This window comes from Rosa rugosa, chromosome 1 (assembly GCF_958449725.1).
Source record: "Rosa rugosa chromosome 1, drRosRugo1.1, whole genome shotgun sequence".
In the NCBI taxonomy this organism is placed as follows: domain Eukaryota; kingdom Viridiplantae; phylum Streptophyta; class Magnoliopsida; order Rosales; family Rosaceae; genus Rosa; species Rosa rugosa.
The window spans coordinates 6,493,082-6,517,563 of NC_084820.1; the positions used below are offsets into that span (position 1 = coordinate 6,493,082).

At 38.4% G+C, this 24,482-nt stretch overlaps 2 protein-coding genes across 2 annotated transcripts; one reads left to right on the forward strand and one right to left on the reverse strand.

Annotated features, from left to right (window-relative positions):
- Positions 1-4,364: 4,364 nt before the first annotated feature.
- On the reverse strand, positions 4,365-7,973 carry LOC133727077 (zinc finger CCCH domain-containing protein 64-like). The gene is made up of 10 exons (XM_062154704.1): positions 7,817-7,973; positions 7,458-7,731; positions 7,012-7,141; positions 6,784-6,903; positions 6,545-6,662; positions 5,994-6,442; positions 5,550-5,835; positions 5,381-5,474; positions 5,068-5,213; positions 4,365-4,817 (listed from the first exon to the last, which is right to left on the reverse strand). The coding sequence occupies exons 1-10, from the start codon at positions 7,889-7,891 to the stop codon at positions 4,689-4,691; spliced, it is 1,821 nt and encodes a 606-aa protein (XP_062010688.1). The 5' UTR covers positions 7,892-7,973; the 3' UTR covers positions 4,365-4,688.
- A 10,993-nt stretch (positions 7,974-18,966) lies between these two features.
- LOC133727078 (pathogen-associated molecular patterns-induced protein A70-like) lies at positions 18,967-20,200 on the forward strand. The gene has a single exon (XM_062154705.1). It carries the CDS (start codon positions 19,091-19,093, stop codon positions 20,117-20,119), a length of 1,029 nt encoding a protein of 342 aa, XP_062010689.1. The 5' UTR covers positions 18,967-19,090; the 3' UTR covers positions 20,120-20,200.
- The last annotated feature ends 4,282 nt before the right edge of the window (positions 20,201-24,482 follow it).

Consider the following 24,482-nt stretch of genomic DNA (forward strand, 5'->3'; position numbering starts at 1 on the left):
TGTTAGTGGTAGAAATTTCAACAATTTCCGCATTCGGTTGGACCTCGATCTACCCGGTCAACTCAATACCCTAAATAGAACATAAAACAAATATGCTCTTAACCGGTCCTTGGCAATTCACTTTTTTCGATCTTTCAGCTCCCACACTCTCATGGCTAGGGGGTCTACTTATGGATGTCAAAATTCTGCAACGTTTGTCCGCGCATGGTGCCGCTCCCCTTAGGGAAGTTTGCTTGTGCAAAGCGTTGACCGCTACATTGGGCGCCTTATTCATGGTAGATCGGCCTAATTTTTTTACACAATACCTATCAATGTTCTATAAACATATGAGAATTTTCAGATTGGTCGATTTCCATTTCAGAATTTTTGGATCACATATAATCCTTATATGCCTATTAATGTAGTATAACTCGTTTATTAGGCTTGTTATCCTCCATGAGCAAAATGGGGGATGAAATGGAATTTTTTAAAATTCACCGTTGGATGTCGTCCGTATATGAATATATGGTAGCGGTAAAAATTTCAGTGACTTCCACCTTCGGTTGGGTCTCTATCGACCCGGTCAACTCCATACCCTAAATAAAACCTAACACAAATATGCTCATAACCAAGAATTTGCAATTTTTTTTTTTTGATCTATCAGCTCCCACACTCTCATGGGGAGGGGGGTCTATCACCTGCTGTCAAAATACGGGGATGTTTGTCCGCAAAAGGTGCCGCTCCCCTTACGGAAATTTGCTTATACAAAGTGTTGACCGCTCCGTTTGGTGCCTTATTTAATGCAGATCGACATAATTTTTTTACACAATACCTACTACTGTTGTATATGCATATGACCATTGTCAGATTGATCAATTTCCATTTCGAAATTTTTGGCCCGCCCGAATAAGCCCTAATTTTTTTTTATTTTTTCTATTTTTTAATTATGTTTCTCTTTTTTCTATAGTATGCAATTTATTTATTTCTTTGTAATTGATTTCATAAGTTTTTTTTTCTTTAATTTCTATTTTCTTTGTTACACAACAATTAATATTGAGAGATTTATATAGATAGTTAATTGAATATAACCCCCTTAACTAATATTAATAAATGTTATAAGTTACAAGTGTGTGTGTGTGTATTAAATATGTTCAATAAAAAACAATGAGTCTTTTATTACCAATATATACCATTAAGCCATATTTTGAGAAGAAAAAAATAATGTTTTTTTTTGTTAAACAAAATAAGGCCCTTTTTTGGCCCATTTCGGCCCTATTTGGCCCTATTTGAGGGCCGGCCCGACCCGGCCCTTTCGGCCCTAACGGATCGGGCTTTTCGGGCGGGTAAGGGTTAGCATATTTAAGCCCTGGCCCGACCCTACCCGGCCCTAAATTTTGTTGACTTTGACTAGGCCCGGCCCGACCCTACCCTAAGCCCTAAAATTTAGGGTAGGGCCGGCCCTAGCCCGGCCCATGATGACCCCTACCTGCCAATCACCGGACCAGACCCAAACCCAATGCCGCCGGCTATGCGTCTCCCCCACACAGCCGCTCCATCTCCGGCACAGGGCGACGATTGGCGCTCAAGATCTGAAAGCCAAAGGCCTACGATAGATCTTGGTATCTATGATAACAGTCCCTTGGTCGCTGCACGCGCATCAAGCCACCATAGCCGCCGCCACAGATCCCCCAAGAAATCCTCCACCAACCCATGCCAATCCGCCGGGCACCTCCACCTGCAAAACCGTTCATCCTTCTGCAACCCAGAGTGTTTCCAATCTGGTTTTGATCCCCAACCCATCCTACCTCCAACCTGCTCCTAGATGCATCCACGCCTAGTGATCCCGCCGCTCAAACGTTGAGCCGCCCAACACGAGTCCCGTCCAGCCACGCTCGTCTCACGCCGTCCGGGCTAGAGGCCAAAGCAGACATGGCGGCGCAGCCGGACAAGGGTTTTTCTCTTAGGGTTTTTTTTTTAGGGTTTTTCCCTTACGAATTTCAGTGTCAGAACAGTTTTTTTGAAAGCTGGATATATGTAAGTTAATATAATAATATGTCTTAGCAAATCAGAACCCCAGGTTGCACAGTAATAAATATGATACTAAATTATAACCTTAAAGGAAAATGACCCAAACAGTGTCACACTTTTTTGCCATTCTAATTCGTACCTCAGCTTTTGAAACTATCAAATTGGTATCTGAGGTTCTCACCCCGACCCGATTTTAGTATCTAGAGCCGTTAGCTCATCCAAAATTCAAATGTGCAAAGACAATCTCGTCTATTCAGCCTCCATTTTCTCTCTCTCTCTCTCTCCCTCCCTCCTTGTTCATCATATACAGATGCAAGAACTCTATCTCTCTCTCTCTCTCTCTCTCTCTCCTTGTTCATCATATACAAATGCAAGAACAAAGAAATCTCATCATTTACTCCCACATTAAAGAAAGAAAAAAATGGTTCCAATTTTCATATTCCACAATTTTCTCTGTTTCAATACCAAAACAAACCAAGATCAATTTCAATTTTCATCGTTATATCAATCATCAGATTATAAGAAAACAAGAACACAAAAATTTCCTCACAATGTCGATCAAAATTGAAATCCATGTGTCGAATAGTAGTCTGGTTTATTAAATTTTGAACAAATTTTGCAGCATCGTTCTCTGATATTAGATGCAACCCACAACCTCTCACTTTTAAATCTGGTCTCTTTATTGAAACTGAAGCTTGAAGTATTGGTTTATCAAACAACCCACCAATTGCCCACCAATTTTTTTTAAAAAATGAAAAACCCAGTGGGGCACGGAACCCACTGGGCCCAAACGTGGCTCCACCCCTGGTCACACAGTAGTAATGTTGGGAATGTAGACCACCATCAGTGAGTAATGAGCAATCGGGTTTGATATCTAAGGCAGTGTCAATCACCAGATGATCATACCTATAATTAAATCGGAAGCACAGGCTCTTTCTCTTTCTCCAGCAAATTGGGCTGCACATGGCAGCCACAGCCCTTTTTCGCTTGCATCATTCAACATACAATAATCCACAAAAATAAAAATAAAATAAAAATAAAATAAAAAATCTTTAAAAAGAAGCCTCTTGTCCACCAAAATGGGAACTAAATAGAATAATGTAGACATGGAAGCATCTGTGGAGTGAAGATGACAGAAAACTACATAGGCCGAATGCTGACATATTCAAAGAGAGAAAATAGACATTTAAAAACCAGCATTTGGGTTTACCTTAATGGGACTCATCCTCATCTTTGAAACAAAGACCATCTGGGGTTAGTGGTTATCCATATTACAGCCATAAACCTACCCTCCGCACTGTTAAAAGTGACAAAACAATGACATTGATTAAGCAACATTTGCTTTGGTTCTCGAAATTGACACTAGTATGAAACCACATTAGGGTCACTAGTTCGAGGCTTTTGGTGTTTACTTGGTTTGAGAAAAATTAGTTAGTTATTTGGATCAAATTCTTCGAATCTACTCTTGAATCTTTCTACCATCTTGGTTTCCTCTTCTTTGCTATCTGTACAGTTCCTCCAGTCAGACCTGTCAGCCTTGTTCAATAAACCAGCCATAACGTGCAAAATATTTCATTTGACATGGGTTTCAACCTTCGTTTCTGTCAAGAATGTTCGATCTCTGAAACTTATGAGCTAAATTCCAATTATGGAATTGCACAAGTAGCATGTATAGAAATCATATCTTAGGATATGCATCTGGCAGAGAGGATAGTGGGTTCTACATCATTTTGATTCTAATCATTGAACCTTGGAGAGAAGAAGCAAAGTGGACGACGACATTTTGGACCATGAAGGATCATTATGATATTTTGGACCATGAGAGCTTCCAGAAGCATAGTCGACGACGATAGTGCTGACCAAGATTCGACATTTGCCGATATTCAATTATTCATATATCGGCCGATTATTTCTTTTTTCTGTGGTAGATATCCATCTCAAGAAATGCTCTTTCTTATCGATATATCTCAAGATAGTCAATATATCCTTAAATATATCTGTCGTGGCCAATATTTTAAACGATGATCACGACTGCTGACCATTTGGTCCCATTTGGTCATTGCAGAAATTGTGGAAATCAGAACTTGAATGTAGTAGAAATTGACTGAGATGATAAGCAAATAATCAAATTATATAGTTCTGTGATTTGATTCTTGAACACATTCCATCACATGTCGGCCACAGCGCCTTTTCGCTTGCATCATTCAATATACAATAATCCACAAAAAAACAAGGAAGAAATCTTTAAAAAGGAGCCTCTTGGCTACCAAAATCGAACTGAATTGAATAATGTGCTTTGATATGGAAGCATCTGTAGAGTGAAGATGACAGAAAACTACAAAGGCCTAATGCAGACATATTCAAACCAAGAAAAATAGGCATTCAAAAACCAGCATTTGGGTTTAACTTGGACTCATCCTCATCTTTGAACAAAGACCATCTGGGGTTAGTTGGTATCCACCTTACAGCTACAAATTTAACATCGCCACTATGAAAGTGACAGAACAATGACATAGATTGAGCAACTCTTGCTTTGGTTCTCAAAATTGATACAAATATGAATACTAAGGAGGTTGGTGAACCTCACCAGTAGACAGTGAAATCGCAAAGTACATTTGAAATCACATTAGGGTCATAGTTCAAGGCTCTTGGTGTTTACTTTGTTTTCGGACAAAAATTAGTTAGTTATTTGGATCAAATTCTTCGAATCTACTCTTGAATTTTTCTACCATCTTCGTTTCCTCTTCTTTGCTATCTGTACACCTCCTCCAATCAGCCCTGTTAGCCTTGTTCAATAAACCTGCCATAACCTGCAACATATTTCATTTGCCATGGGTTTCAACCTTCATTTCTGTCAAGAATGTTCAAATCTGAACTATAAACTGAAACTTATGAGCTAATTTCCAAATGATGGAATTGCACAAGTAGCATGTGTAGAAATCATATCTCAGGATATGCATCTGGAACTGAGGACACAGAGGATAGTGGGTTCTATATCATTTTAATTCTAATAATTGAAACTGGGAGAAAAAGAAGGATAAGTACAACTTATGAGCTTACCTCACGTCCAAATTGGGGTAGGAAATTCTCGCTCTCCTCAATTAAATGTGATAGGACTGTACCATCAGGGAGCTCAGCATAGAAGAAGCTAAAATTTCTATCGAACTGGGTCCTCAACGATTTTCTCCCATCAGAACTGTTACTGACTGCAATAAAGTGAAACACCAGTTAAAGATACAGTAGAAGCTTACTAATATTTGCTCCTCAAGGGCTCATGATTATACTTGAGAAAACTACTTTTACGGGAAACAGAACTCTTATAGTTATATAGAAATAGAAATATTGACAACACACTTGAATAGTTGAATCTTACATTTTGTGGTCGTAAATTTGAATTGGAACCTGTCAGCAGCTAAATGAAATAAATTTTGAACACTAGCTGCTTTGGCTGACGGAATAGGAACGACCTACACAAAAGAACAATACTGTAACTGATCAACGCAGAAAACTACTTTATAAACATTTGCAACATAGATCCTTACCTGAAGATTGGCATGAGTTGAACGTTTTGAAGCCCACTCAAAGAAAACTACTTCCTTGTCTTGTTTCTTATAAAACTTTTTAAGACTATCCTGGAATTTACCAAGCTCCATCTCACATTCGGAGGGTAGAGAAAGGGTATTGGGTGAATGCCCAATAGGGATTAGCAATACGTGGTCTTCAACAAGTGGGCCTTTAGCAAGTGCACAGTAGTAATGCTCCCCTAAGCTGATAAATAGATGAGACTCTATTTTGGAGCTTGACAAACAAAACCAGCACTCTGTCGACCTGTAACTCACTAGCAGGATAGATAATCAAAAACATAGCGCAGAATCATGTACTTAGTGTTACAATAAAAAAACACCAGCTTGAAGCCCTCTCACTAGCCTTCCCAGTAAGCATAAACCAAAAAAATAAAACAGAGGGGTGACACTCAAAACACCAACCTGGTAGCATTTCCAGTGCGTCTTTTGTGAGAATTGCTTTCACCTTCATCCTGTATGCTGTGCTTAAATTTGCAATCAGTACCCCTTTCACACTTTCCTTTGTTCATAAAATCGAAGCAAACACCTCTCAAAGATTGTTCTCTTGCATCCATGTCATGTTGAAAGTTGCAAGTTTCCCCTCGTGGACAAGAACCGGAGGATACAAACTTAAAGCACAGCCTATTACCATCTCCAGCTCCATGTTTCTGCCTTTTTTGGGAGACATCATATCTCCAGTACTGTGAATCAGAATCAGAAACACTATCACTAGACCTCTTTGCACCTTCTTTCGCATTAGCTGTTCCCTCGATATACATGTATGGAGACAAGGTAGTGTTTGGCGATTTTGTCTTAATTTCAAGAGCAGACATAGTAGATGCTGGAGTAGGAGAAAGCGCATGAAGAAATTTCTGAGAAATGGAAATCCAGTGTGTTATAAAATGCCATATAAAAAATATAATTATTAACACATACTGATCAATGTTATTTGAAATTGTGCGCAGAATATAAACCTGCTTGTCTTTGTTTCCAACTGGAGCAAGACCTATGAAGCGGGTGACATGCACAGCATCGACATTGGAGTAAGGCTCACGTGCATAGAACATGCCTTTTGTGCCTGCAACATGATAGCTAACACAGAAGACAAACTTTGATCAGAATCAGAGGATCAATGCGAAAACTAAACTTATTATGTTTGCTATGCAGGACATTATATAGAGTACATGATGCAATAATCTCCAAAATAACGTACCGTGGTTTGATCTCGGCTGCTAACTCTGCCACAGTAGAGTCAGTGCCAAAAGGCTCAGAGGCTCCAGGAGGAACATCAGATGTACCTGCTTTATTTGTAATCCCACTTGGCCATTTGTTAGTAATGATCAGTCAAGGAAATCACAAAAACAGTCCAGGCAGTACAAAAAAAAAAAACTTCTTTTTCTCTCCAATATGTAAAAATTAACTTATAACAAAGCAAGGATATGTTAGGAACAAGTCAACGATCCCAGGATCTTCAGCAATTGCTCGCAATGCATCAACATCATCCTGACTGTAAGTCCCAAACTGTTGACTATCAGAAGATTGCAGACCAGACAAATACACCACCGATAACCCTACATATGAGTGCATCATTCAGTTATAAGCAGAAATGACATAGTGTGGCGTAACAACATATATGCTACAATCCCTAAATTAGAATTGAAGTGATTCCTAGTCGAACCGATCAACAACTAATCCGCTTCTAAGCAAATAATAGTAAACCTAATCTAAAAACTTTGAACATTACACTCAGCTTAGCTCAATACTACTAATAAACCAAAACTGAAGAAAAATACCGAAATCTATTTAACCTCAGTTTTCAATTTTCACTGCTGAATCAGTAACTTAAAGAGAACACTGTGCCTGAGAGTAACTAATTTTTTTTTTTACCGTGGAAGGTGAATTTGCCACTGCCTTTCATCCAGTAGAGATTGCTGCAAACCTTCAAGCCGTCCATTTTGAAGCCTTGGTTCCCCGAGTCCTTGGTTGCAGCCAATAGAAACTTAGTGGCGCCGACGCCATAGTCGCCGATGAAGTAGGTCGGGAGAGGAATCTCGGCCCGGCCTTCGATGTAACCGGTGAACTCGTCGAGCTGGTCCGCCGAGTCGGGAAAGAACTGGCCGACGCAGAACAACGCGTCGAAGGGACCGGCCGATTTGTTGACCTAGAACGAGTTAATCACAGTGTCAAATTACGAAATAAAGAGTTGAATCAAATGCGAAAAGAGGGAGAGAGAGAGAGAGAGAGACCGAGACGACTCGTTTGAAGAGCTGCTTGAGGTTGCCGGAGACGTCGCCGCAGAGTAAGATTTTGGGAGGAGCCATGGCGGTGAGAGAAGAAGAAAAAGCGGGATTTGGAGGTTGAAGACGGGTGAATCGTTCGAGAAGGTTTGTTTTGGTTACGGTAAATCTAAATGGGCCTAGTTGTCGAAATAAAAATTGATGGATCTGATCTGGTTGGCACTTAAGGTTCTTTTATTTAGAGCCCGGTGGTAGAGGGGCTTATTGGGCTTGGATTCAAGGTTTTTCTTTTAAGTAACGTAAATATTTTATCTTTTTATAAAAATTTCAACCTGTCTTAGACCAGGCAGGTTGAGTTGGTATCATGGTGCATTGGGTTTAGAGAATAAGAGAAGTGCTTCAGGCTGAGGGCCTTGGGGTTTATATTAGGGTTTAAAATTCGCCCTTAATCCTCAATCATTAAGGGCATGTTTACTTGTTTAGAATGGGAGAGAATGATTACCAAATAAATTTATTCATGTGTTTACTAACACATAAAAGAATCGGAATGCTTCCAGGTAAAAGGATTCCTCCGTATCCTAACACATGAAGGAATCGGAATAGGTGTAGGTGTAGGTCTCATCTCCTTATAAGGAATCGATTCCTGAATACTCAGGAATTTCATTACGAAGGGGGGGAGATGAGTTTATGAATCAACTCCTCCGAAATCAATACCGATTCTTTTTTTTTTCTCTCATTTCAGTTGTCTCCGATTTATGATTATTTTTCTTCTATGCTTCTTCAACTAATTAAGCGAGATGACATTGACCATCACCCTTTTGGAACTTTGCTTAGAAATTGCCAAAATTTGTTTCAACATTTCTCTTCCATACGGTTTCAGCATATCCTTAGGGAAAAGAACATAGTTGTTCACGCCCTTGTCAAGGCTAGTGTCTCAAATTCACCTAAGATTTTGCACTCTTCAAAGACCTCCATCCTTTTGTGATTGATATTCTTCTAGATGACATAAATGGAGTTTCTAGTCCTAGAAATTGCTAGTTCTATTAGTTGGTTTTTGTCTTTTTCTTGGGCCATTGGCCCCCATTGTACCAAAAATGCTAGTGACGTAATAGCATGTACGTCATTTAAATCTAAATTTAGTAGACAAATTCAGGATTTTATCTTATTTCTCATTGTAGGTGTATGGGTTTCTCAGAAAAATCACTACCCAAATAATAAATGAACAATACAGGCAAGAACGCCTGCTAAAAAATAAAAATAATTCGAAGATAGGAAAAAGATTAGTTGATACAGCTAGTATTACATTTTGGTGAAAGAGAACCATGCTTTTCCAAATTTCATTATGGATGAGGCTCCCTAACTACTTCTCTGAGAAAGTGGGCAGCTAGCTAGGGTTACATTAAAATACGAAGTGTACGTTTACACTCAATACATAAATCCCAAAGGTAGTACAGAGGCAGCTGCTCCCATATTCACAATATGTAGTTGTCCATGAAGATGATGATAACTTGATAAGGGTTTCTTCTAGTCCATTAAAATGATACCAATTGGGGGGGGGGGGGGGGGGTAGCTACGAGAATGGAAAAATATTCACACTCGATCATAAATAACTCAACAGATACTACTGGCCTAGGGGTCCATATTCATATAATTGTGCTGGTCCAGCCTTCATCGTCAATGACGACTTATCTGCACCATGTAATAAAACTTGCTTCATTATGGTGAATCACTAAATTGGTTCTGGAGTCTGATTCTCCTGTGCTTCTTTAACTAATCCAGCAAGATGACATTGACCTGTGTGCTTTGGAACTTTGCTTAGAAATTGCCAATATTTGTTTCAACATTTCTTGTCTATACAGTTTCAACATGAGGGAGTATTCAGAGAAAGAACATGGTTATTGACGCCCTTGCAAAGGCTAGTGTCTCAATTTCACCTTAAATTTGCACTCTTCAAAGACGTCAAGCCTGCGTGATTGATATTATTCTAGATGACATGATTGGAGTTATCAGTCCTAGAATGACTGCTAGTTCTATTAATTAGTTTTTATCTTTTTGTTTGGGCCTTTGGCCCTCATTGTACCAAAAATGTTAGTGACTTAATAGAACTTATGTCATTTAGATATAAATTTAGTAGACAAATTTAGAATTTTGTCATGCCTCTCATTGTAGCTGGGTTCCTTGAACAATCACTAGCCAACTACCAAAATAATAAATGCAGAATATCCGCGAAGAACGTTTGCTACAAAATAAAAATAATTCTAAGATAGGAAAAGGAGTATTAATTTGATGCCGTTGGTATTACATTTTCGTGAGAGAGTACCACGTGGTTTTCCAAATTTCATTATGGATGTGGCTCCCAAACTTCTCTGAGAAAGTGGGTAGCTAGGGATAAATTAGAAAGTGTACGTTCACACTTGACCATAAATCCAAGAGCTAGTACAGAGGCTCCCATATTCACAATATGTAACTGTCCATGAAGACGAAGATTAGGCTTTCTTCTGGTCTATGAAATTAATGATCCCAATATACTAGCAGGGTTAGCTAGGAAAATGAAAAATGGAAAAATGTTTACTCTTGACCATAAACAGGTACGATTAGTGGCGGAGTTAGGATTTAATTTTAAATTTGTCACTTATAAAATATCAATATTTTATTAAAAAAAAATCAAAGTGATTTGTTGTAAATTATATAAAGCAATAAACTAATAACTATATTCAATTTTTACAACTACATTAATTTTTTTGAAAATTAATTCAAAAGTAGAACTAAGTGTTAATAACTTAATATGCAAAAGAATAATATGTATTACATATAAAATATTCAGACCCAAACAATAAAAAAACGACAAAAACCAACTAAAAACTCGACCAAATTGTTGCTGACTAAAACAGAACCCACCGGGCTTAGCCTACCAAATGGTAACTACTCAGACCAGCATATATATCTGTGCGTTGGCTAAGTATTTAAAAAAAAAAAAAAAAAAAAAAAAAAAACTCATTGGGTCACGGGACCCACTGACCCCGACAGGGTACGACTGGCCTCGGGGCCCTATATATTCACATTCACATTCACATAATTGTACTGGTCCAGCCTCCATCCACAGTGCAAAGATTGTCAGTGACTTATCAATTTAATCCGCACATGCTCCTAGCAAGTGTGAACCTGCAGAAACATTAAAGCTAAAATAGATGCGAAAATAAAGACCTTGACTCTTGAGTCTTGACGCAGCTGGTCTTGGTCTTTCTTTCTTTCTGTAGATTCGAGCACATGCTTAATATCTCTTTTTATTTACTGGGTCTTTGCTTTGTGAAAATCGGCCTAATATTATGTGGTGGCTCTTTTACTCTATTTTCTGAGCGTAAATGATTAAGGTTTCTGGGTGGAAGTAACCGATGAAGTTCTGCTGAATCAAAAGTACTTCAAAACCCTATATTCTGTGCTTTCTTTATAGACAAAAGAACGGTGAAAGAATCCTCTAGTTTTTGTATTTGTCGCATGTATGGGTCACAGAGCTTTTGTTCTGTGCGAGAGTAACAATTATCTGCAAATCGTGCAATGATTTAAAGTTGGGACTTGCGACGCAACTTGCATGTTCATGTTATATATATTAACACACAAACGCACTAACAACAGTGATCATGAAAAAGAAGAAAAGACTTCATTCAAAATAGACATGCATAAGCATCATGAGTCATGAAGAGAGCCCAAATTTTTCATATCCGCAATTACAAAGATATATTAATCAGGTTTGGAACCACAAGTCCACAACACATCAAATCCAACGAAAGCTAGATAACAAGCGTAGAAAAACTTGATTTTTTGTTTTTTTGTTTTTTTATTTTTACTATAATACATTTAGGAGCGGAACCACTAAAGGGTCGGTAGGGTTTCAGACCCCCAATCAATATATTGAACATAACAACTAATTAATACATTAAGGGTGAGGTTATTCCCACCCCACTAAATACTTTGTTCACCCTACAATTATATTTTTATCTTGAAATTTCCAATTTCACCCTCAAATCATTCAAATAAAAAAAAATATCACCATTGAAAAAGTGAAACTGGAAAAGAAAAAAAAAACTCACCATCATGCTACAATCCTACGTCTTCTAGTTTATTTTTACTCTTTCAGTTCTTTTCCTCTTCTCTATTCTTCTCCCTTCATCAGCTACTGTGACGTAGAATCACACGAAGTAGAGCAAAATAATACTAACCAACAATTCTTTTCACTTGTTACTATAACGTGAAAATTTTGTCTAACTAATTGCTTGGTAGGCTAGCGATGAAGAAGATGAGATGATTTTTTTTTTTTTTGTGTACAGAAAGCTGAGATGATAAAATAGATGTCTGTTGGGTAAAGTTTTACTTATTGATAAAATTTATTTCTCATTTTCATTATTTTTCCATTAATAATTGTTGCTAAAGACAATTTTGGGATTTTAAAGAAAAAAATTTCATTATAGGGTGAACAGAGTGTTTAGTAGGGTGAAAATAGCTGCACCCTACATTAATTATGTATATATGTAAGTTTTTTTGAAAGCTGGATATATGTAAGTTAATATAATAATATGTCTTAGCAAATCGGAACCCCAGGTTGCACAGTAATAAATATGATACTAAATTATGACCTTAAGGGAAAATGGTCCAAATAGTGTCACACTTTTTTGCCATTCTCATTCGTACCTCAGCTTTTGAAACTATCAAATTGGTATATGAGGTTCTCACCCCGACCCAGTTTTAGTATCTGGAGCCGTTAGCTCATCCAAAATTCAAATGTGCAAAGGCAATCTCGTCTATTCAGCCTTCTCTCTCTCTCTCTCTCTCTCTCTCTCTCTCTCTCTCTCTCTCTCTCTCTCTCTCTCTCTCTCTCTCTCTCTCTCTCTCTCTCTCTCTCTCTCTCTCTCCCCCTCCCTCCCTCCCTCCTTGTTCATCATATACAAATGCAAGAACAAAGAAATCTCATCATTTACTCCCACATTAAAGAAGAAGAAAAAATGGTTCCAATTTTCATATTCCCCAATTCTCTCTGTTTCAATACCAAAACAAACAAAGATCAATTTTAATTTTCATCGTTATATCAATCATCAGATTATAAGAAAACAAGAACACAAAAATTTTCTCACAATGTCGATCAAAATTGAAATCCATGTGTCGAATAGTAGTCTGGTTTATTAAATTTTGAACAAATTCTGCAGCATCGTTCTCTGATATTAGATATAAGGGAAAAAAATACAAACAGTACCCAATCTAAGGCCCACTCCGAATTTCTATACCCAAATTTTTGAAACTATCACAATGGTACCCAGAATAGCCAGCTCGACCTAATATTCGTACCTGCCGTCCATGACGGCGTTAAACCGCATGTCACGTGGTGTATTTGATGGATATTTGTGTCATTTACTTACCCAGCCCTGTTCCTGAGTCCCCTTTCTTTCTCCCTCTCTTCGTTTCTTTGCCTCTGTCGTCTCTCTCTCTCTCTGAGCATGAACTCCATCGCTGTCTACAAATACTTAAGCTTCTCATCATATTCTCCTCATTCCAAGCTACTTGAAACTCAATCGAATCCATACATTAACCAGCAATATCCCATCAGCTTTTGAATTACTATTACTATCAATCTCTCTCTCTCTCTCTTATTATGAAACAAAGAAGGAAGCAATGGCTCTAGACCTTTATTGATGAACACTTCTTCTCTCTTTGAGTTCTTCATGTTATAGTAGCAGCTTCCAAGAGAACTCATTACTTCATATTTATGTTGATGATGCTAATCGTGAACCAACTGGCTCAGAGAGAATTATGAATGGATCTGTGGCTATATCAACTTTCACCTTAGAAAGGAATTGAAGTGGGTTCTTTTGGTGTCAGAATCTGGGTTACTAGAGGAAAATCCCATTAGCCTCTCAATCCAATCCATAAATTACATTCATACACTGAACCCACTTGGATTTGCATGTCCACAGGTCTAAAGAGAAGAAGAGCAGGACTCCGATCCACCATTCTACCAGATTTCTTTGACCAACAAAAAAATCAACCAGATTTCATGAATCAAAACCCATCACCCAAATCCCAGAATCCAAACCCGAATTTTATAAAGATGCATAATAACCTCATAATCTGCTTCCGGTCTGAACCTTGAGCTTGAATCTGAACTCGTAGAGCTTCTTAGATAGGTTTAGGAACAAGAATGTAAAGCAAACAAAGCCTGACCCAGAACCCAGATTCAAGAACGTGTTCTCGGCGAAAGAAGGTAATAGTAGATTTTTGGGTTTTGAATTTCTCGCTGACGACGCCAAACACGGGGAGGGAGATCATCGGAAGTCCGTTCCGGATGGCAGAGACTTTATCGGGAATTTGGGGAAGAAGAAGAGATAGAGAAGAAGCTGATTTTTTTTTTTTTTTTTTTTTTTTTTGAGAATAAAAACTGCCGGGCTTAAAAAATAGAGAGAGGAAAAAAATTAAAAAACAAAAGTCTGAAGTGACCAAAATATCCCTTAAAATATGCCACCTATCACAAGAGTTGACGCCATCATTGACGGCGTGTACGAAAATTAGGTAGAATTGGGAACTCCAGGTACTAATGTGAAAGTTTCGAAAATTTGGGTATAGAAATTCGGAGTGGACCTTAGGTTGGGTACTGTTTGTATTTTTACACAACCTCTCACTTTTAAATCTGGTCTCTTTATTGAAACTGAAGCTTGAAGTATTGGTTTATCAAACAACCCACCAATTGCCCACCTCGTGGTTCATAGCAACAAAGTCCATATGAACCAAACCTAAAGTCTAGGAAGCTCTGAAAAACTAGTGAATTTTCACACCCAAAATTGGTGTGAAATTCACAGATAGTCGCCTCTGATTCCCAACTGTTGTCGAATTTTTTTCTCTCAAGGATTTCGAAAACAAGAAGTAGAGCAAGTCCAATCCACGAACAGTTACTATCAGATAGCAAGACTGCCCCACTCGTTCTTTTATTCCTTCTTTTTTCTTCTTTCCTTCCTACCTTATTCTTCTTCTTCTTCACACCCAAACTGACTGGGTGCAATAGTCGTTTAAGGTTCCTAATCTCAATGTGAAATACTATACCTTTTCTCTCTCCCACAGGTGCCATAGCCGATTAAGGTTCCTAATCTCAGACTGCAACAACAACATAATCACCATATTTAAAAATCAAAATATGGATCAATCCAATAATAATATACACAATTGAAACCAAACTCAGAAAAGCAGGGGAAGATTATAAAAACACGAAACTTGGGCAAGAACTGGGGTTGGAGCACTAGGGTTGTACCATGGAGGAAACATTCAAGGTTTGATTGCATTGACCCTTTGTAAATCACCTGAGAATCCAACCAGAGTTGAATAAAGGAACAAAAAGAAGAGGAGGATAGAAGAGAGAAAGGGCGAGATTGTGCACCTAGCGATGTTCCCAATTCCAAACAGAGACGTGATCAGAGGCATCGGCGGTGACGAGCCATGGATGCGTGGGATGCAACTGAATCTTGACGATCTTGTCATTCGTCGGCTGGAAAGCTCTTAATCGCAACATTGATAGGAATGGATCGGAATCGATTTCTCAATAGGCTCAGATTAGCAACACATTATGCCCTAAATGGAGAAATGGGTGGAGAGAGAATAGACGAGCTTGCAAGAAGTGTTTTGCACCCTGAAAATCGATCCAAAGTTCAAAAAGAACAGACTAGAGATAGTAGACGAAGAAACAGCAGGGAAAAAGAAAATAAATAAATAAAGGGTAAATTGGTCATTTTATGGTCAAAACATGCCAGCTGGCAGCCTTTGTAACTGAGCTAACGGATCCAGATACTAAAATTGGGTAGGGGTGAGAACCTTAGATACCAATCCGATAGTTTTGGAAGCTGAGGTACAAAAGTTTAGAATGACAAAAAAGTAGAACATTGTTTGGGCCATTTTCCCTAACCTTAAAGCATTGACCTTTAAAAAAAAAAACTAAACAACCTTAGCTCACCCGGCCCACCAGTACATATGTAAGTGAGAATCGAATCCATGACTTTTATAATGTTAGAATTATTCTTTTGAAAAAAAAAAAATATTAGAATTATAACTTACTAACAGATCAGAGCTCACCGACAAGCATTGACCTCTTATTATTATTACTTTGGTCAAAAAGAGAGGTAAGAGCATTTACCTCTCATTTATTGTTTACTAAAATTCATAAGAATTCATTTATTGGGATTCAATTGTAAATAAGGATTTTTTTTTTTTGGAATTTACCGTCCCTTAACATTTTTAAACTTGTTAGGGTTTATGGTTAATATTTTAGATTTGAAGTTTCATCAATCATATTAGGGGTTGAAGAATAACTTTTATAAAGAGATTGCTTGCTATAATTGAATAACTCTAAATAAAAATGTTGTGAAGTTTATTTGTTTTGTTTTTAGTTATATGTTTAATTTGAAGTTTCATCAATCATATTAGGGGTTGAAGAATAACTTTTATAAAGAGATTGCTTGCTATAATTGAATAACTCTAAATAAAAATGTTGTGAAGTTTATTTGTTTTGTTTTTAGTTATATGTTTAATTATGTTTCGGTCCCCTCAAGTTACAAATCTTAGTTCCTCTCCCGTACATTGAACTAGTATTACATAAATAAATTAGGTCAACTTTATAATTTACCAATACATAAGCACATGCATCCAACCGAACATGAAATTATTATAAATGATTGTAGTTATTTTTGAACCCTAAACTCTAAATTTAACGTCGAAAATCAGGTTAGAATTGAATAAGTAGTACTGATCGATCTGCCGTCCAATTTTGTTAGCTAGACATTAGACAATACACGATGCTGTTATTACTGTCTATGCATAGTCATGGCGTGCTGCCTTGCCCAGTCCGTACTAATAATACAAAAATGTCCATTGCGTAACTTAGCAGCCAGCTTAGCTTCCGGACAAATCTCAGTTTCGTTTCTATGTTTCTAACTTGCTTGCAAAAGTCTTGCACATTATTCGATTGCATTTTGATAATAAGTCAAAGCTAGTTCGGTTTCAGAGATTTATTTCATTGTATTCTGGTGACTTTGGTCTTATGTAATGATTTCACATGTTTGGTGAAGACTGTGAATAGTATTATTTGGAATGGATACAGTGATACAAATCTGATATCTTGCAACTTTAAAGTGATCAAACTAATTTATATTTTTACCAAAGTGATAAAATGTACAGAAAACAGCTCAAATATCTTTGCTGAAACAATTATGTTAAGGGGCTGTGACTATTTACCTGATTTTAGGGTAAAAATTGTCCACTTACTCAACTAAGAGTTTTTTAACTCCATTTACCCAATCCAACATTCATTGACAGTTTTGCCCCTATTTTAATTAATAAATTACATCTCTCTCTCTCAGACTCTCTCTTCGATCTATTTTCTCTCTCCTCCCCCCTCATCGATCTCTCCCTCCTTCCCTCCCACCTCCGGCCTGCGATATGTTGACCACAGACCTCTCTCTCTCGGCTCAGACGGCACCGGACGACTGCAAAAGCTGCCGCCGTGGGAGAAGAAGATGGACACCGTCACCATGCTCGTGGCGGCGCACCGCTATGTTCGATTCCTCCAGCCTCAGGTCGCCGGCGTCCGTGCCATGCCCATTGTCGCCTCCAGCTCCGTGCCTGTCTTGAAACAGCGGCGAGACAAGAGAACACGCCTGCGAGATCGGCGCAACCTCCACTTCGCCGGTCTCCGATTTCACGGCTGCCTCCAGCTCCTTGAATGCCTCTGCAATTTTCCTCAGCGGCTTCTCGTTCGCCATTGCAAACTATCTCTCTCTTCCTCTTCTTCTTCTGTGAAATTCTCTCATGTTTTTTTTTTTTTTTTTTGGTAAATTTGGCAGAAGGATTATAAGGAAAGAAGAAAGAAGAATGAAAAAAAAAAAAGTTTTATTGAGTAGTTATACATGTCTATTGCGGGGCAATAATATGATTATTGGGAGGCAATAATATGAGTATCGGGGGGCAATAATATGCATATAAATTGATTAATTGTGTCTGTAGTGTATTCATTTTGGTTTTGGGAGTTTATACAATTCACTGGACAGCAATAATATGATTTTGGGAGGCAATAATATGAGTATTGGGGGGCAATAATATGATTACTGGGGGGCAATAATATAGTTACTGGGTATTAATACATTCAGACGCCGGAATCCGGTCACCAGTCCGGTAGCCAGATTCCCGATTCCGGTCATCGGTTGCCTGATTATGGTGACCGATTGTCGGATTCCGGTCATCGGTCGCTGGAGTCTGGTCACCGGTCGCCGGAGACAGCGGCCGGCCATTGGTCACTGGAGCACAGCAAGGTGGAGGATGACTTCTTTCTCTAAGTGAGAAAGAAGGAGAAGGCAAAAAAGTCTCAAAAATAAATAAAAAGAATGAAAAAATAATTAATTGGGTATTAGGGAAATAATCCCTTAGAGTGTTTTGGATAAATGAGGTTAAAAAATAGTTGGTGGAGCAAGTGGGCAATTTTTAAGCTGAAATTGGGTAAATGATCATTTCCCCTTATATTATGTTAACACTAAAAAATTATTCTATGCATCAGTAGTCAAACTGACCAATCATCTATTAGGTGATGTCAGCTCTTTGTAGTCAGGATTTTTTTCTATAACCAAATTATGCAGTTAATGTTTTCCAACCGTCTATTTTTATTGGTGCAAGTGCATGTCGGTATTTTACATTTATATATATTTTTTATCCTACCAATTAGTGTTGAGAAAACAACTTTGTTGATTATGATTACAAAAATAGTGTCGTATTTTGTGGATAGGGAGAAAAGACGTTTTCTCTATGCATAATGCTCATGGCTTGGATTTACATTCGTACTGATATATTGGGTAGTCCACTCATGCAAATTTCAATTTCGATCGATTAGGATGGAATTGTAATATAATAAGATTGTTGCTTTCAGAATGTGGGTATATGATCCCCTTTCTCTTGTCGTTACTGATCTTTTCATCATCAACGAAAATATAACCGAAGGTTAAAGGTGATACATCAATGTCAATATTTGATATGGAAAAACCCGTGCCGGGTGCTAACTGGTCCTTTTATCCTTTTCATGTTCTCGTACTGTATAGCCAACGAAGAAACGTCACAACATCAATAGCTACTTAACGTCCTCCCTTTGTAAACGCCGAATCATATAGAAAGTCCCTCCGTTTTCAACAACCTTTTTTCTCTATCTGCAACAACACTAGTCACATAAGCATAAGCAAAAGCAAAAGCAAAAGGAGAGCGAGCGACCAAACCATGGCAGCTATGTTGGCTTTCATGCTCAGCTGGCTCACACCCACCTCCCTCTTCATCTTCCTCAACCTCGCCATCGGCACCCTCGTCATCTCCCACCGCTTCTGCAAAACACCTCAGCAACAACCCCAACACGACCAGTTCGGTAGACCGCCCTCGCTCCTGCAACGTGTCAGGTCGTTCGACTTCTCCCACTACAACTTCCAACATCACTACCCGGAACCCCATCACGTAACGGAAAACCCGACCGGATTAGTCCGGACTCCGTCACTCATGGAGCGGCTCAGGTCCATCAACTTTTCCCACTACAACTTCCAACATCACTACCCGGAACCCGAACACGTAACGGAATACCCGACCGGATTAGTCCGGACTCCGTCACTCATGGAGCGGCTCAGGTCCATCAACTTTTCCCACTACAACTTCCAACATCACTACCCGGAACCCGAACACGTAACGGAATACCCAGCACCGGACAACCCGACCGGATTTGTCCGGACTCCGTCACTCATGGAGCGGCTCAGGTCCATCAACTTTTCCCAGTACGACTTCCAACAACCCGACCCGGAACCCGAACACGTAACAGAACACCCAACACCGGAAAACCCGACCGGAATAGTCCGGACGCCCTCGCTCCTGGCCCGTCTCAAGTCAATGGATTTCTCCTCTCTCTACAGATCCGACCCGGAAGCTGAAGATCTTCATCCGACCGAGGCCCATAACCCAAACCCGAAACCGAAGCCGACGCGAGACCATGTGGTTCATCGGAGCAAGTCGGACAGGGGTCATGAAGGTTCGGAAATCCGACCCGAAAAGGTGATAAAGAAGTCCGCCAGCGAGAGAGGATTCGAAGAAAACGAGGGAGGTGTCCGGCAGCGAAGGGGGGTGGAGAAAACGATGTCGTTTGGAGATGATGAAGAAGTTGACGCGAAAGCTGACGACTTTATTAACCGGTTCAAGCAGCAGCTCAAGTTACAGAGGCTCGACTCGCTTTTGCGTTACAGCAGAAATGCTCCAGAGAAACTAAATTAATCTCTCTGTTTTTTTTTTTTAGTGTGAATTTTATTTCTTTTGTTTTGTGAACCATTTAAAAAATTTGAGGAGGTTTCTTTGTTTGATGGTGTTTTGGTAATCTAAGTCTGAAGATCTAGAGCTATGCATTGTAGCATTGGTAATTTGGTGTTCATTGGTGAGCCCAGAGATCAATATGAAAGGTGATGGACTTCATCATCTAAACTGTAGACCAAATTTTCCGATAATGTCGATCGAGGGTTCGTTGGATAATGCAATCATACACATTCAATGTTTCTCCGAGAATAATTTTGTTTTTTAATTACATTGAAGGGGAAGCCACCCTAAACTGAAATTTTTGTTTGAAGCTCATGAAACTAATATAAAAATACAGTGTTCACTCGGTCAGTTATTGACTAAAGAATTTATGCTCAATAACTCTTAGATTTATTCAAGGGTGGAAAACAAAACACCTCAACTTAATAATAATTTTCTCTACCATTAGATTTACATCTAAGGATGATTGAACATTATTTTCTTGGTCAACAACTGACCATGTGAACATTTTCGTATAAAAATAATGTACATCTTTGTGCATGGCAAAGCGAACAGCTTTTGCTGTATAATACAATTTCTGCTCAGAAATTGGCCATTGATGTTGTCCGAAGTGCAACACTGATCCTGCCAAAAAAAAAAGTGCAGCATTGTAGACTTGTAGTAAAGAAAACCATAGTTGAGACTTTTTTTTGGACTATGTTAAGAGGAATCCAAAGGCTTTCTAGGCTCAAGATAAACCCCTTCGGCGCATGTGAAATTTTCCAACTATGCATTGCAGCACAGTGTTTAGCCACTTTGACAGCTTCAGAGTTCGAACCTAGATTGGAGAGCACACCCAACTAGGCAATAACCATAATTGAGACTTGAGATAAGGTCTTTCAACCAAATTAATTATTTAAATGGCAGTTACTGGTCTTTTCTTAAGGCATAACATTTTGAGACTTCTAATTTATTGTTGTGTCATTAATTATTGTCATGTATGTCAACTCTCCCATAATCTATTTTATCATTTTATGGGTTGTTTGTTGAAGAATTTATATTTTCCTCGATCAAGATTTTTATATCCAATTTTTTTTTTTTCAATAAAGAACTCCTTTACTCGTAATGGGAGGTTGAAACTTTAGAACTTAGAAATCGAAATAAAAATCTTCCTTCCAACTTTTTTTTGGAGTGGAATTTCTAATCCGATACATTTTAAAGACACCAAATTAAATTTCTATGGTGCTATTGTATCGCATCCTAACTCTTAGACCCTACATATAAATGTTGATGTCTTCTATAGTACTATAACAAAAAAAAGTGGATGTCAGGACATGATGAAACCGAAAAGCAATTAAGACGCACAAAACATTACAACAAATGTCTAGGTCAATATTTCAAATCGGCATACAAAACTTCTACTATATATGGTGACATAGCGTGCAAAATAAATTTAGATTGATCTAAGTTAATGTTTTTAATCAGCTTATAAAATTTCTACTATACATGCGTGTATGTCATATACGCATGATTTAAGGCCGCGTTTGGTTAATGGAAAAGAAAGTAATTCATTTGTCTTTCCTATGCTTTCCATTCCAATATTAGGTAACGTAAGGAAAATTGTTAAAAAATTTGAAAATAATGTAATAAAATAATATGTTGTGAGTAATAAATGCAATGAAAAAAAGGGGGAAAGTGATTCATTTGAGATTTGGAGTGAACCACTTTCCCTCTTATTTTCCCTTCCTTCAGGAAACGATTTAATTTCCATTTGCATCCCAAATGCCTTCCTTTCCTGATGGTTCATTTCCGCGAACCAAACGTAAGCCTAACGCAGGGCCGGCCTTGCTGCTAAGGCAGCACTGGCGATTGCACAGGGCACAACAAAGAGTGGGGCACAAGATTTTTAAAATAAGATTTTATATATATATATATATATATAAATAAGAAAGGAATGTTAAAAAAAAAAATTGCAGATTTCTAGACGCAATTATTCCAGTATATTTTCTTCTTTCTTTTTCCAATTGCACGCACGATGCCATTATTCCAGCGTCTCTTACTCTTTCCTAAACCTTGAAATCAAGCAAATTCTCTTTAAATTGGTTTCAATGGTTGTTCAATCCTTCAATTTCTTCTCATCATTTATCATCACCACTCTTTCTCCTCTCTATGCTTATGTTCTTCTATGGTGTTCATACGAATTCTTCGGGTTTCCATCAATGTAGGCTGAGGTACAAATCAAAATACGTATTAGGTGTTTTTTAATTTTAATTTTGGGTTACTTGATTTCTGGGTTCTGTTGATTGCTAATTCATTTTCAATTTTCAATATTAGGTGCAATTGGAAGTTGGAGTTCCAAGTCGATCTCAAGCAGAAAAGGAAAAACAAAAAGGAGCAAATAAGTTGATTCCACGTTTTATTGTTCTATGCTCAAGTATTTACATTCAAAGTTTAGTAGACTGATGTTTGGCTTTTCTTTAGAGATCTCAATTATTAAAGACTTCTTTTTTTTTTCATTTCATTTTATTGATGTATATATATTTTTCGCCTAGGGCCTTGAAAAACTTAGGACCGGCCCTGGCCTAACGGTGTGTGAGCCCCTGCAATAAAAAGTAGAAAGCCTCTACAATACTTACACACCATCAAATTATGTGTATATGACATACATGCATGTATAATAGTAGTTTTGATATGCATATATTGATTTTTATTTTATTTTTTATTTTTTTTACTGAACGAAATTTGAGAAGAAGAATTAACTTTCTTGATTAGAAAAGAACTATTGTACAAGATATATACAGATTAACTATAGTCTAGATCCTCTATCGTTGGCTAAACTCTAGCTACAATACATATTTACTGCTATCTCACTGATTCTATTGTTTGATTTGGTGGGATTGAATCTCTTGATTGATTCTTTCCTTTATCACTCCCCCTCAAGTTGGAGTGTATGTTAATGACACTTAACTTGCAAGTAAGGTTTCGAACTGCGTTGAACTCAAAGGCTTTGTGAACAAGTCTGCAGGTTGATCCTTAGTTCGAACATGTGCTGGTCTAACCACTCCTCTTTGCATCTTTTCACGCACAACATGACAGTTAATCTCAATGTGTTTTGTGGGCTCATTGAAAACTGGGTTCGATGCTATGTGTATAGCAGCCTGATTATCGCAAAAGAGTTTAACTAGTTATGTTTTACTTACATTCAGGTCTCTTAATATATTGCGCAACCAGGTCACCTCGCAACACGTTGTGGCCATAGAGCTGTATTTCGCTTCTGCACTTGAACATGCAACCGTGCTCTATTTCTTTGTTTTCCAGGAAATAGGTGCATATCCAAGATAAATGCAATATCTAGTTAGAGATCTTCTCGTGTCCTTGCAGCTAGCCCAGTCTGCATCTCAAAACACTCGCAACTCTAATGTTCCATTAGCAGGTAAGAGGCATGTGCTTGTTTTATGTAGCACAACACTTTGTGTGCTGCCTCAAGATGGGGTTGCCTAGGCTTATCCATAAATTGACTCAGTATATGGACAATGTAGACAAGGTCTGGCCTGGTAATTGTTAAGTATATCAATCGACCCATGACCCTCCGGTATTGCGATGGATCTTCAAGTAAAGCACCATTCATTTGTGTGAGTAACAAATTTTGCTCAATTGGGAATCTTGATGGCTTTGCACCAAGGAAGCCCGTGTCTTCAAGAATCTCTAGAGCGTATTTCCTTTGGCAAAGTGCAATTCCTTGTGTTGACCTGGCTACCTCTATACCCAAAAAGTATTTAAGCTGCCCCATATCCCTTAGCTTGAATTGACTCGAGAGAAACTCTTTAGTGTCAGTGACGTCTTTCAAGCTATTTCCTACCAAAATATCATCCACATACACCAACAATGCAGTAAACCTTCCTGAATATGTTCGAACGAACAATGAGTAGTCGGACCAGGATTGATGGGAACCTGTTGACTTGAGTGCAGTTGACAACTTGATGAACCACTGCCGGGAGGCTTTTTTCAAGCCGTTAAGGGACTTGTGCAACTTACATACCCTATTCTCCCCCTTTCGTCCGAACCTAGGAGGAAGTTTCATATAGACTTCTTCAGAAAGATCTTCGTTCAAGAATGCATTGCTGACGTCCAATTGGTGTAGATGCCAATCTTGTAAGTCTGCAAGGCTAAGAAGAACACGGACTGTTGTTAGCCTGGCGACTGGTGCAAAGGTCTCTCTGTAGTCAACACCTTCAACCTAGCCATACCCTTTAGCAACGAGTCGTGCTTTGTATCTTTCAACTGTTCCATTTACACCCAATGGGATGCGTGTTGGGAGGCAGAGACACTAAAGTCCAAGTATGATTGG